We start from the raw sequence: 14,672 nt of genomic DNA, 5'->3' as shown, positions 1-14,672 counted from the left end.
TTCCCCTAGAATGCCCAGAGCCTCAGGCTTTGTCTGCTCTGAAGACAACATCGGCTGCAAGCAATTAATAGTGAGTTTTGTGATGCTTTGGATAGGTTTTTGATCATGCCTAAGTGAGGTGGTTGAAATGGCATCCAAGGATGGTGCTGCTGCAGTCTAATTCAAACTACAAAAAAATCCCTTAAACTCAAAACAAAAAAGCCAAACATATGTTTGAGCGATACCTCTGAGGATACACAACAAGTCTGCAGTAAGAAATGTCCATTGCATTCTGCCTTCATTTGGGTAGCTTTTTTTCTTCTGTGGCTTATATATTGGGAGATGAAGTGCACTGAGGTGCATTGGAGAGAGGGTGAGAATTCTCTTAGAATGATAAGCCAACAGCAAGAAGGGCCCAAGTGACATATTCCCTTTCTTATTCAATTGCATACTTTGTATATGACCTTAATTGTATTTGCTGAATGCTTTTAGCCTCAGTGGTTTTCCTCCCTGGGAATAAGTTGAGCCTTTTTCAAGTTAATCTTAGCTATAATCAGTCCATCTAGTTTGGACAGTGAATATTCACTCTTAACAGATGTACAGAGTATTTCCTAATTTATTTGGAAGCATTAAATAAATTGTTTCAGCTATCCTTTTTTTTCTGTATTAATATGAGGTCCAGGTTGACTTTTTTATTAATTAATTTGTTTTATAGATGTATGTTTCATCTTGTTGTAGATTAAAGAATATGCTTTCAGTTGAGAGCCTACCGACTTAAATGTGTTGATTTGGCTTTCTCTCCTTATTTTGACTTCTCATACAGCTTAGTGTGGTTTTGCTAGTAAGTTTGGGGCAAATATTTTCATACTTAAAATTGCTAGGTCTTTTTTGCCTTTGTTTTTCCTTGAATGGCTCAATTTTTAGTAAAATTCATGGGCTATTCAGATCTTAATGAGTTGCTTATTAAGGATGACTCTCATCTGCCCTGGTTTTGCCCAGTTGTCTAGATATTTTTGGACTAGTGGCATTTCTGTAACTTAAGTAAAGTAAAAGAAGTTCATCCTATAAACAAGCTGGATGCATGGCTATGATCTGAAGTATTTGCCCAGAAGTTAAACGTAATGTCTGTTTGCAGGAGAGGCACACACAGGTAAATGTCTTAATTATTTTAGTTATTTTGCCTAGCAAAAGTTAGTGCAGATGCATTTGTACTGGCACAAATATATTCTTGCTTGGAGGAGTTTTATTTTGTTTACTGAAATGTTGTACACTGTAGTAGCAAAAAAGCTGGAGGCTTGCTGGTATAGCTGTGGATGTGGAAACTCTGCAGAGAGTGAGGAATTTGATAGCAGCAATAAAATGCCACTTGAAGGCAAGAATCTGGCAAAACGAAAACTGGTGAATTTCTGTTGTGTAACTGTAGCTATTTTATTTATGTAAATATTCTGTCGTTCTTAAGGGGAGGGGGGACAGTGGTGGTGTGATTCTGTTAAATCTTTCTGTTCTTTTGGAAAAATATGCTGTCCATCAAAATCAGTTAAAAGATAGGTTGCTATAAAGTAAAATTTTTATATCTTGCAAGATACTAATGTTGGTTCTTATTAGACAAATTCTTCCAGTTTCTGATACTACATTTGTATTAAGAGCGTGAGAGCCTTTATGCATTTAGCCTGCAGAGTTATTCTGAAACCATTGTTCTGTTTGCAAATAGTTTGTAAAGCATCTCAATTGTGTCTCAATTCATGGTAGGCATCTGCTCTTTGCTGTAACTCTAGTTTTATTTGGAATATACTCCCAGTTGGGGTCAAAAGCTTTTAAAACAAAACAAACACACAACCAAATAAAAGAAGACCAAACAAAACAAACAAAAAAAATGTATTCCCCTTCTATTTTTTCTTTTTCCTCCCTCCCCACAGTAAAATTAGAGACCAAAATCAGTGGCTCTCAAGGGTAAAGAATGGCATAATGTCTTGGTGATCTGATCTGGTTATCTTTTGGATAAAAATATCATTGTTACAGCCCTAGACTCACCAAGAGCCATTTTTGTGGGAATCAGTTGATCTTGTTCAATGGGTGTTCTGCAGATACTGTGCTCAATCTGATCACTCCAGATACTGACTGGAGGGTGAATTTATGCATTTGTGTACTCACAATACTATACGTACATTACACCTGTTATACCTTTAGGCATGACACTCTTCTTCAGACTTTTAAGAGTGCTGATTATTTTGGTTTGCTACAACCACACCCTGCAGGCATTTTAAGTATTAAATGTAGCACTTTATCCAACAAGTATTTTTGTCTCAGTACTAAGGCAAGAAAGTTATTTTTTTCTAAATTAAAAAAACATAGTTGTAAATCCTTGGAATAAGTAGGTTTTTTGTCCATAGTGTAATGTAAATAAAATAGCAAACATACATAATTTGTCCTACAGAAGTGCTGAACACCTTGAGCTTTTGGTGCCAAAAAGTAACAAATTGTCTGGAACCATTTTTAATGTGTTTGTCTCTGTATTTGTGGAAAGGGTATTAAAAGGTAATAGCAGCTTCAGAAAACATTTAAAAAGCTGATGTCAACTGTTTTAATTTTTATTATTCCTTTGTACTATTATGCAAAGGCATTATATACTCATTCCTAATCAGAAATGCTGAAAACAATTTTCAAATACCCAGTTTCAGGCTTTTCCACAAAATAGTTAGATTAACCAGAAAGCTGAAACTGAAGGTAAACTGAATTCTGCTGGGTGACTGAATGGAACAGATTTCACTACAGGTTTCCTCTGTTTACCAGAGGGTTGTCTGGGGTCAAACACGCCTGATCTGGACTGGGCTTCTAAGAAGTTTAGGAGAAGTTTGCCTTTTGATTATCTTCTGATAAATCTGCCTGTGCTATAGTGTTTTAAAAAAAGAAACAGTCCTTTACTTAGAAAATAAAAGTTTATCCAGGAAAACAAACAAATAAACCAAAAAAAAAAAAAAAAAAAAAAAAAAAAAAAAAAAAACCAAAAAAAAACCAAACCAGCTTCTCTGGTTTATTTTTCTTACCAGATGGTCAAATTAGAGTATTTAGGGTTGGGCACAGAAAGAGTTGGTGTACTAATAGGTGATTTGCTTGGCTTATATGGACCTTCACTGGAAGACACTTTTGAACACTAAGGGTTCTTTAATCTCCAAGTACAACCCATGTCACAAATCAAGGTGGTTGAATCTGAGGAACCATTAGAGCAAACAATTTTCCACTCTACATTTTCTAGAGGGATTGCAGTGCAATCAAGCTAATTAATTCCATAGAGAGGTTCATTTAAGAAATGCAAGGATGCATAATAGATGGAAAATCAGACCTTATATTCTAATTGCCCCTTTGAATTTTTAAGCAGTTCCTGAAATGATCAGTTTGTTCATTGATTCAGTATTATTTGGGTACCTGCTGGTTTTCCTGAAAATCGTACATAATTCCAATGTGCTTTCCATTCCTGCAAAGCCACTTTAAAGAATTCAAACTCTCTTAGTTGCAAGTAACTCATGGAAAACTTTGATATGGATGTCTTTTCTAAATTGTGTTTCTTTGAAGGAAAGAGTGAGTGAGTCTCAAGGGAAGAATTCTGTTAACTTAAAACCAAGTTGCTTCGTATCTATTACCAACCACTGTGTCATTGAAAAGAAGTCAAGTAAGGAGATGGTACTTAAAGCCAATTTTGAAAGATTTTTATAGCATATTTTAGAATTGGCAGTGGATTCTTTTTTGTAGTTTTGGGCTTCTTCTTTGCTTTTGTTTTTAAAGTGAATAATTGCATTTTCTGAAATGAACAAAACAAGGTTAAATGTAGAAATGTAGGGATTTCTTTGCTGCAGCTGTTGTATCAACAAAAAAAGAGGAGTCCAACTGGAGTAAGAAATGGAAAAAATAGGTATTCTAAAATGTATTTGCACCCATTATGAAATAAATAATACTGTGGAATGGTAGTAATCTCTGGTACTACGAGGATGCCAGGCTTATTTCAGATATTTTTCAAATTTGTATCACAATATAATGTTAACAACTATGTGAAAATCACAACCCCAAAGTGGAGGTGGTCTAATTTTATGTTTTTCCTGATTGCCTCTAAAGACCACTTGGAGCATACAGAGTGTGCTAGAATCTGCTTCTGGGAATTTCTGCCTGCAACATGCACTTCAAATATTATTCACAGCTTTAAACACATTAGAACCACATGGATTACTGTGAAAAAAAAATATTGCCCTTGAGATTTTGGTTTTTTTATGTTTTGCTCCATTGTGAAAAGGCTGACACAGCAGATTTGAGTAGCTTCTGTAGGTTCTAAGTGCTTACTATGTTTTTGCAACTACATTTTTAAAAAGGAAATATTCTTGCTTTCTCAGAACTCAAAATGCTGCAATTTTGACTTTCATGAAATGTGGCAGTGAATACTGCATTACTGTAGCATTTCTGTATCCCCAGCTGAATGTACTCAGTACTTCCCAGCAGTAAAGACTTGAGGTTTTTTATTGTTGGAATGAAAAGAGTATTAAGGTATGGGACAGTTTTCAGTTGAATACAACAGGTTTACAATCTGAAGTAGTATTATTGGTTAGTTCTTTAGTAGTGATTTCAGTCATTGAGATTATGGGAAAGGCAGATATGTGGTGTGACTGCTATGTTTGTTCTGTCATTGGCAATATATATTTATTTTTATATACCCTAATGTACTATCTGTCTAGGATAATGAATTGAAATTAATTCATTTTCTAGATGAGGGTTTAGAATTTTGGGGGAAGAGAACAGTTTATCCGTTACAGGAAAAAAATCAGTGTTAAACTGTAAAAGGGCAGAGGACTCAAGAACTGGGGAGAGAGAAATAGGTATCACCTGCAAAAGCATATCCTTGTTTCTGATATTTAAAAAATTGGGTGGTAGTTGAGGATTTTTTTGTTTGTTTTAATTGAACTTATATTTAATGGGTGGACAGTGATTTTGCACTGTGGCACTTTATGCTTCTGGACACCAGATGGTGCTGCTTAACTATCTAATGTGTCTTTTCACACTAATTTGAGTAATTGATAAGTGATCTGAAAATTATAATGTAAACTGAAATGTGTTGTAGAATCAATATTTTAGATCACACTGGGAGAAACTACCATCAGCTAGTGCTCCTCCTGGGTATATAGCTTAGTAGCTAGCCTTAATTTATATATTTGACACTTCAAAGTTATGATTAATAATTTAAATTTTGTTTGAATACTTCAATCAGAAAACTTTGGGTGGAGGCACCCTCATAAAGGTTCCAGAGATTAATTAAAGAGAGCAAATTTGAATGTGGGGTTGAGTTTAATATTTGCATGGTGTCTGGGGTTTTTTTTAGAGATTGTTTGTTAAGCTTGAAAAAGGCTGTTGAAAACCTAGTTGTCTTTTATTATTTTTTTGAAAAGAGACTATGGCTACCTTTTTAATTGCATTGCTGACAATGTTTTTAATACTGTGATGTATATTTGGCATTAGATTTCTATTTATTTTAAGTTTGTTATGATGTTTAATAAATTCATCTGGTAATCCTGATAGTGGGGCTGAAGGAATGGAACAGTACGCTTGGGTTTTAGTGGCACCCCAAAGGTTGGTGGTACAACTTATTGCTGGACAAGAAATAATAGATTTAAATTTATTTAAGCAGTGAGGAAATTGTTACTTATTTTATTGTAATTTTCTTACAAGCCTTTGTTTCTTTTATAGATCCCCATATTAAAGTCTCTGGAAAAAAAGAAAATGTTAAAGAAGCAAAAGAGAAAATAATGTCTGTCTTGGACACAAAAGTAAGAAAGAACTTGGAATGACATCTTAACCACTAATTTTATGGTGGGGACACTGATCTCTGAGTGGGCTCATTTAAAAGGAAGATGTTTATGGACACTCAAAGGCAAAGCCCCTAATAAGGCAAAGGCAAAGCCCTCCTGGATGTTGATACTTAGTATATTCACACTTATTTAAATATGCAACAAGAAAATTCTTGCTTAAAACACTTTTTCCACATCTGAATGATATAAAGTAGTATTTTCAGCTATGTGGCTAAAAGCAGACCTAGTTTTAGGGCTTTTTAACTTTAAAATCAGAAATACAGCTTCACTGTAAACAGTGTATAAAGTGAATCTAAAATTTTGGTTTTGAAATTCAATTTTAGAAGCATTTACTCAGTTCTGGTTTTAACTGTTACTGTATCCTTATACTCTGAAATGTTACGGCTGAAGTTTCTAAAATGTCTAAAATTTGGCCAGAAGTTTCATACATTCATCAGATTTTCTTTTGTTCCAAAAGCAACTCTTTTAAGTCAGCATATACAGCCTCTGTGGAGTTGTACACCAAATTTTGGTTCTCGAAATAGAGATTGCCAAAAGAAGCAAACCAGTGATACGTGCAGGTTTTTTTACCAATTACTTACAGAATTGCAATGGACTGTTAAAAATATAGTTTTATAAAAACAGCCCTAGGCAGAGTATTCGTGTATTTTAAAAACTAATTTATCAGAAAAATTGTGTTTGGAGGCGGAAAAAATCCTGCTATTTAAGATATCATGGCCTTTTGATTTGCCAAATTCTTCATGTGATTCATGTTCTTTCAGATCAGACAGGTGTTTGTGACTGCAATTGAAAGAACTGGAATTCAGATAAATTAGAGTAGGTGGCCAAAGGACATTTAAGTCACAGTTGATAAAAGCTAGGGCACATTTTAAAAGCCTTAGACATTTTATGAGTAAGTATTTTAGAGGCATTCATTTCCGTGTTTTTTCCTCAGAGAAAAGAAAATTTTAATGATCTAGTATCTGACTATGATGCATATTGAAAACAGAATTTAAGACAGTTAAGCCTCTGCAAAAATACTCGGGAAATACAATTTTGAATGTCATTCTTTAGCTTACATCACTCTAAAATGCTTGGGTTCTGATGTGAATCAATCTAATCATGGGTGCTTGATTTCCAGAGCAACCGGGTAACCTTGAAGATGGATGTTTCACATACTGAACATTCTCATGTGATTGGTAAAGGTGGCAATAATATTAAAAAAGTGATGGAGGAAACAGGATGCCATATCCATTTTCCAGACTCAAATAGGAATAATCAAGCAGAGAAAAGCAACCAAGTAAGTATTGGTTAACATTTTAACTCATTTATACTGTAATTCCTGAGACAGGAATTCTAAACCTCTTTATGTTCTAAATGTTCTAAACCTCTTTCATCAATTTCAGTTTTTTGGGGCTGAGTGATTTATGCTTGGGGAAATCCATTTTTAGTATTTACTCTCTTTGGAAAGCATGGGACTTCGTATATGAGCAGATCTTCAAAAACAGATGGAAATAATTTGTAATGGTTCATGATTAATTTCAATTTTTTAACACTTAAGATTTTTTTGAGCATACAGAGGTCAACAACTTAGTGTGAATGATAGAGAAGCAGTATGAAAAACACTGCTTTAGCAAAATTTTTTTTGTTCAAAATCTGACATATAGCATAGCAATTTCTTTGTGCTTTTGGCTTGTGGTGTAACTTAGTTGAAAAAAAAACTTGGATATCTATCAGAAGTTAATGTCCTATTGTAAGAGTTCAACTTTATTAGAAGTTACTGAACCTGAATTGTACTACTTTTATAATGCTGATATTACTGGAATGCTTTCAAGTCTTTCATCACTGTATTTAGAATTTCATCTTGTGCATCCTAATGGCTGCTGAGTTTCAAAACTTTTCAAGAAAACCTATTGGTGTTGAATATGAGAACTGAGAGCATGTATACAGTGGGAATTCCATAATTTGAGCCAGACACCTGTATTATTTCATGTGTTGTTTTTTTTCTAGTTGCTTAAGATGCTATAATATTTATAGATTATTTTTAAAACTGGTTTTAGTTTTTCAGCTACTGTTTAGGGAGCCCTTACAATGTCACCAGGTGTGAAATAAGTACTGATTTGAATTTTTTTTTTTTCTTTTTAAAAAGAACAGAGATATCTGAATAGCTTTTTCAATGCCTTGTTTAAAAATGTGATGCTATGTTTTCTTTATTCTTCCTCTTCCAGGTGTCTATTGCAGGACAGCCAGCTGGAGTGGAGTCTGCAAGAGTTAGAATTCGGGTAACAGTCTGTTTTAGTACAGTGTTCCCTTGGAAACACTTGAAAGGAAAACTAATTAGTTTTGAGAACCCTAGGGTTGTCTGGCTCTGTCATATGACAGCAGAAATATAGGAACAGTGTGAATATCCATATGACAAAAATGCAAGGGTATTGTAAAAACAGGGATTCACATTCTGGCCAAATTTTTAACTAGGCCAGGATGGATCTTGAACACAAAGTCTGCAGCATGAGCAAGATATAAAGTTTCACATACTGTGTTTAAAATTGCATTTCAACTTACCCTGCACAGATGGCCTTTAGAAGCTTGGGGTTTATTGTTGCTATGTAGTTGCAAAAGATCCTGGGGTTTTCTTGGTTTAGTTTTGTTGTGAATTTTTTTTTTGGGGGGGGGGGGAACAAAAAAAACCCCAAAAAACTAACAAACAACAACAACAACAAACCAAAACCCAGAAAAACAAAAACCTTCAACAAAAAGCCCAAGCAAAGCAAAAAAGCTCTTGTTTCCCTGGAAAATTTGTTTCCTTTTTCTATTTCAAGATGTACTGTTTTTATGAATGAACTCTGGGTGGAAGATATATTAAATCATAATAATCATCCCTGACCAACACCTTATGATTCAGTTATGAAATTGTTAAAGTTTTTAGTGGGTATGATTTTGGTTTTCAATATTTGCTCTTCAATGTTGTTGTAGGAGCTGCTTCCATTGGCACTCATGTTTGAATTGCCTATTGCTGGAATTCTCCAACCTATCCCAGATCCTAATTCTCCCACAATTCTGCATATATCTCAGACATATAATATTTCAGTTTCCTTTAAACAACGCTCTCGAATGTATGGTGCTACGGTCATTGTCAGAGGGTCACAAAATAACACAAGTGCTGTGAAGGTAATGTGTCTTCTGAAGTAGGTTTCTGCATGCTTTAGTCATAATTCAGAAATTTAAGGACTATATTTGTTATATTTTGCCTCATTAGTACCAATTGTATCATTACTTTTGATGCCTGAGGTTTGGGGTTTTTTTTAAAGACACGTAGTTAGTATAAGTAAGATGTAAAAATGCATAAAAAGAGTTTTAATCTTGGGATTTGCCATTGTTTGTGCTAAGCTTTTAATCTATTTTTCATCTCGTACTTTGTTTTTTCAGCAATTCTGGAATTTGTGGTAATGTACCCATCTTACAAAAAAACCAAAACAAAACAAAAAACCAAAAAAAAAAAAACCCACAAACAACCCACAAGCAACAAAAAACCCATAAAAAAAACCAACCAGAAAACAAAAATGAAAAAACAAAAAAAAATACCCAGAAATTCCTCATGCTTTGATCTTCTCAACACATACTCTAATATATAACCTTGAAAGTTTCCCTAACAGTCAGTAAAACCAGTCTTGCAAAAGCAGGCTTGGGAGATGTGAATTTGATAGCCAATTAAAAGAACTGCCACAAGCCTGTTTATTTTAATAAAATAAAGTTTACTTCTTAACAATTGGTGGTGGGACAGATTGGTATGGGGATGGGTGTATCTCAAGCCAGTAAGAACATCTCACATCTTAGACCAAGACTGAAAGACACAAATTTTGCAAACCTACCCTAATAAGTCTCTATCCACTTTTGTATTGCTCTTTGTGGGCACAGAAGGTCTGTTGGGGCCAAACCATTTTACAGTGGCAGTTAAATCTGCATTTTGATCATAAAATGGGAATAATAAGTAGTGTCTAGTCCACCTTTAGCAAACCAATTGGTTTTTTAGACAAAACAGGATGTTCTTTAAGGCAGAAAGAATTTGTAAGGGAACTTTTTAAATGTCATTTTCTATACCTGCGAGCACTGTTTCATCAGTTTCTTGCATTTTCTCCCCACAGGAAGGAACAGCAATGCTTTTAGAGCACCTAGCTGGGAGCCTGGCCTCTGCAATCCCTGTGAGCACACAATTGGACATTGCAGCCCAGCATCATCTCTTTATGATGGGTCGGAATGGTAGTAACATCAAACATATCATGCAGAGGACTGGTGCTCAGATACACTTCCCTGACCCTAATAACCCACAGAAGAAATCCACTGTCTACCTCCAGGGCACAATTGAGTCTGTCTGTCTTGCCAGGCAATATCTCATGGTAAATACATTAACTGGAACTTGCTTGAAAAAAATGCCAGGTTGTAGGAGATATTCTCATTCATTATGTATTTATTGGTTAAATGCAAATCAGCCTTTAAGAGGAATGATTACTCCTCATATCACAAAAAGCTGATTCAGTTGAGTGCTCCCTGTTTGTAGTTATCCAACATATTTGTATCCTCTGAGACCATGATTTGAGAAACAACCTTGAGAATACAAATGCAGCATAAGTAGTTTAAGTTTACTGTAACTATGCTTAGGTAGAAGTAGAAGGCAGGTTTTTTAAGGTTTTGCTTTTTTTGTGTGGTGAGTGGTTTGTTTCACTTTGCCAACCTGCCTTTTCTATGTTCATCAGGGAAGTACGTTTCTTTTGGGAGGAAGTGGCAGGAGTTTTAGTTCCTATATAAGTGAGTCTTCAAGGAACTGGGGAACCATTGGAAGTACTTATTCTGCAGTCTTACATTCTTTGCAATACCATAGCCTCAGTACTATAAGGTCTTTTATAAAAGTAGGTCTAGGGTTTGTACAGGTTTTTGCTATATGGGTCTTTAAGCTTCACAGGAGCCTTCAGACATTGGTGTAGTACTAATGCTGGTACATGTGGCTTTATATATGTGAATATTTGCCAACAACACATAGGAAGCCTGGATTCAAATCCAATTCAAAGCTGATATTAGAGTAAATCATGATACCGTTAAATTACAGAAGTTCACACATCTCTGACATTGCACTGTGCCTTGCTGTGTTGTGGGGAAAAAAAAAACACCTTTCTATTTATACAGTTATATTAATGAGTAGTATATTCAGGATGTTAGAGAGAGCCTTATTCTCTGCATTTTCTTGAAGTTTTAGTAGAATTTTTCTAGAGGTTCATGAAGTAAAAGAAACCCAAACAAGCTGTTGTATGAACATCAGAGCATGCCTTTACTCTCAAAGCTTAAAATTATGCTAGAGCCATTTTTTTTTAAATATTGAAATTTGTTTTAATCAGTCCAAACACATTGGTACAACTTCATATCCCAAACTGCAACCTCTGTTACCACCCTTTAAGAACAGTACTGACCAGGAGACTTGGTATGTTTTGACTCACGTCCTGAAACTGTTGCTTCCAATTTTGTAGATGAAAGCAAATTTTAAAAGTAAGGTTGCCAGGATCTATAATTCTCCTAAGAGATGAAAATCGAGGCAGAGTTTACAATATCAACAGAAAATGTGATGCAGTGCATAGACACCTTACAGTATGCATTGTACATGAATTAATGTCTTCCCCTTATTCCAAACCTTTTGGTTTCATCTGTATTTTGATCACTGCTAAAAAATACTGAGATTTTTTGTTAGTTTTGCATATAGTGATGAGGACTGTAGAGAATTTTTTGGGGGGTTGGCTTTTTTTTTACAGTGCTACTTTTAAGTGCTTCAGAGATCACAGAAACACAAGGTTAGGGGTTGGAAGGGGTCATCTAGATGCCTTTACCACTGGAAAATATTTATCTAGCTTTAGGAAATGGCATTTCCTTATCTCAAACACAGTTTAACATGAGCCATGGGTATGTGAGAGTCCTGCTGTGAGTTCCTGCCAGTATTTTGTTGTGATTTAATTGGCAGTAGTGGTTTCTGAATTTGAATTCTTCAGACACCACTATGTCTGTGTAAATAGCTAATGTAGGGTGCAAACGTGCTGACTGGAAGGCCAAATATTTAACAAATCATTTCACCCTTATACCAGCAAATTGTTTGTTCAGCATCCTGGGGTAGAAAGACACACCTGATTTCTTCTGTACAAGGAAGTGGCTCTACTTAAAATTTCATCCTTGCCATTTTTACTAAATTTAACGTATCAGGATGTACCTGTGTTAGTTTATTGGTAACATTTTCATAGGTTGTAAGATTTATAAATGTTTGCATCCTGTCTTTTCAGGGTTGCCTTCCTCTCGTGCTTATGTTTGATATGAAGGAAGAAATTGAAGTAGAACCACAGTTTATAACACAGCTAATGGAGCAGTTAGATGTCTTCATAAGCATTAAGCCGAAGCCAAAGCAACCAAGCAAGGTTGGTGAAAAGCTAGTGTATTCTATTCAGGCTTTCATGACAGCTTTTCAGAGCTGATGAGTTGACATATCTGCTCCTCCTCCCTAACTTAATGGATCAGAAACTTGTAGAAGGCATATAGCTTGAAATATCAATTTAAATGCTACAAGAGCTCTATGGTAACTTGACATTTTCATTAAATGTTTGAGAATACAGGCACTAGCTTTTGTAGGGAAGGTGTAGATAAAAAAAATAAACTATGAGGAGACGGATTTTATCTGGACAAAACTACTCTTGAATTGTTTTTAAAGAAATTAATCTTAAATTGCAGCTCCTGTCACATAACAGCAGTGGTTCTTTATCAATCAGAAATAAACAAAAAAAGAAACAAAACAAAAAACCTCAATCTGACTATTAGAAAAGTCTCTATTCTACACCAGATGTTAAAAAGAACCACAAGAAAAATAATTACAAGATACTAATATTAATGCTAATATTAAGAGTCGTGTGTGTTGCATATCTGTATAACATAGTCCTATTACTCATTGATTTTCCTTTTTTTTTCCCCTACAGTCTGTGATTGTAAAAAGTGTTGAACGAAATGCCTTAAATATGTATGAGGCACGGAAATGTCTCTTGGGACTTGAAAGTAGTGGAGTTACTATAGCATCAAATACCTCTACTGTCTCGTGCCCTGTTGGTTTGTCTTGTCCAGGTTTGGATATATTGTCCTCAGCAGGACTAGGACTCACTGGGCTTGGTATGCATTCTATTCTATATATATCTTTATATTTTTTAATACATATATATTTATTTGAAACTTGATTCACTTACAAAACCTGACGACCAGATGTGTGTTTTGCATGAGGAATCATGTTATAGTATGAGAGAATACTGAAAGCATCTGGCCATTCAAGGGCTTCTTGTTATAAAACTTCCTCCAAGGCTTTCATAATCAGCTGTGTGACTCATCTCTGAAGAAAACCCTCCAGAAACTCAAACCACTCAACTGAAAGTGAAAGGGAGGGAAATACATGTGAAGTAGGACGTTGCTTTTAAAACTTATTGGAGTATATCTTAAAGAAGATATTTCTTCTTTGGTAATATTGTGATGTCTCAGGCTGTCCTGAATGTGGTTAAGTACTTTAAGCCTGTCAACAGTACCATGAACGTTAACATAGCTAATGCCACATTCAGTTCTGGCTGGATCTCACTGTGTTTGAGACATGCATATGCTACTAGTTTAGACCTTACTTATCAGTAGAAAATATAAGAAAGAAATGGGTAAGCTTCCTATCCTAATGCAATTTTAAAGAAGGAACGCATAGCCCAAACTGGAATCACTATTTTCAAGCTCTACAGATATTCTATTACCAGAACTGGATAGATAACCAAGCAGTCACAGAATAACTTAGTGACAAATCTTGATGCTGCTTACTGAAATTCTTGTTCTCATGTAGCCACCATGCTTCCTTCCACCTGCCACCCAAGACTGCTGGGTAGTTCCATGTCAGATGCTTTCTTTGGGGTGACACAGGTGCAGGTGTTTGTGCCATTTGACTGTGGTTTTTAATGCTGCTTTTGTTACCTTTCATGTCATGTCTGCACTTTGGGGTTGTGCTGTTACCTTTTCAGAGTGTAGTGCCGAGCTGCCTTGTGAATGGTCTTACATGAAGAGCTGATTGAAGGGAATGCCTTGGGAATAAATGCATTTGAGGGATGACTTGTGGTCAGGGTTGAAGGTGCAAAAATGAAATTAGTAGTTCTTAGTGTAGAAGTAATGGTTCAGTCATATGAGCTTCTGAGATTATTTTCTGAAATAAAAGGTTATGAAGTGCAGTTGCTTTCCTATTCTCTGTGATGCTGCTTTGAAAAAAAAAAAAAAATAAAAAATATGGAAGCAATGAAGGGGGGGATCCAAAAGGGATGGTGGGGTTGAGAAGCAGACAGTGAAGATTTGTTCTGGCAGTAGTCCAGTAGAAAGGCATAGGAGATGCTACAACTCTTCTTTGACATGTAGTTTCCAATTTAACAATGTTTATTCTTAATGTATTCTCTGCCAAAATTAATAGTAGGATTAGTGCTAAATTTGTATGGAGAATATGTGCTGGTGCAATTTAATGGGGTTTTGTTTGGTTTTAATTGGTACTTGTGTGAAAACGTTTTTCTGTACATCTTAACTAAATATTCACTAATATATTTTTTTACAGGCCTTTTAGGTCCGACAGCCCTGTCAGTCAACACCTCAACTGCTCCAAACTCCCTGTTGAATGCCCTTAATAGCTCTGTGAGTCCCTTACAGAGTCCAAGTTCAGGCACACCTAGTCCCACGTTATGGGCAACATCTCTTGCTAACACAAATGCCACAGGTTTGTAGAAGATAAAAGGAAATAAATTAGTTGTGCAACAGTAAGTTGTTAGAATGACAAATGAAAAGTCCAGA

General features: G+C 35.3%; 1 protein-coding gene across 3 annotated transcripts in view; it reads left to right on the top strand.

Moving 5' to 3' along the window:
* The window catches only part of BICC1 (BicC family RNA binding protein 1), a 91,498-nt gene that overhangs the window by 62,504 nt on the left and 14,322 nt on the right, over positions 1 to 14,672 (top strand). For all 3 annotated transcript variants that reach the window (XM_071749213.1, XM_071749214.1, XM_071749215.1), the window contains 8 exons: positions 5,704 to 5,783; positions 6,946 to 7,104; positions 8,033 to 8,086; positions 8,778 to 8,972; positions 9,947 to 10,198; positions 12,119 to 12,250; positions 12,803 to 12,989; positions 14,440 to 14,598. In XM_071749213.1, coding sequence (XP_071605314.1) covers positions 5,704 to 5,783; positions 6,946 to 7,104; positions 8,033 to 8,086; positions 8,778 to 8,972; positions 9,947 to 10,198; positions 12,119 to 12,250; positions 12,803 to 12,989; positions 14,440 to 14,598 — 1,218 coding nt within the window. The remainder of the gene's footprint in view (positions 1 to 5,703; positions 5,784 to 6,945; positions 7,105 to 8,032; positions 8,087 to 8,777; positions 8,973 to 9,946; positions 10,199 to 12,118; positions 12,251 to 12,802; positions 12,990 to 14,439; positions 14,599 to 14,672) is intronic.

The sequence above is a fragment of the Heliangelus exortis genome, chromosome 7, assembly GCF_036169615.1.
Source record: "Heliangelus exortis chromosome 7, bHelExo1.hap1, whole genome shotgun sequence".
Classification (NCBI taxonomy): Eukaryota; Metazoa; Chordata; class Aves; order Apodiformes; family Trochilidae; genus Heliangelus; species Heliangelus exortis.
The sequence above is the reverse complement of the archived record's forward strand: the minus strand, read 5'-3'. Positions and strand labels throughout refer to the sequence as shown.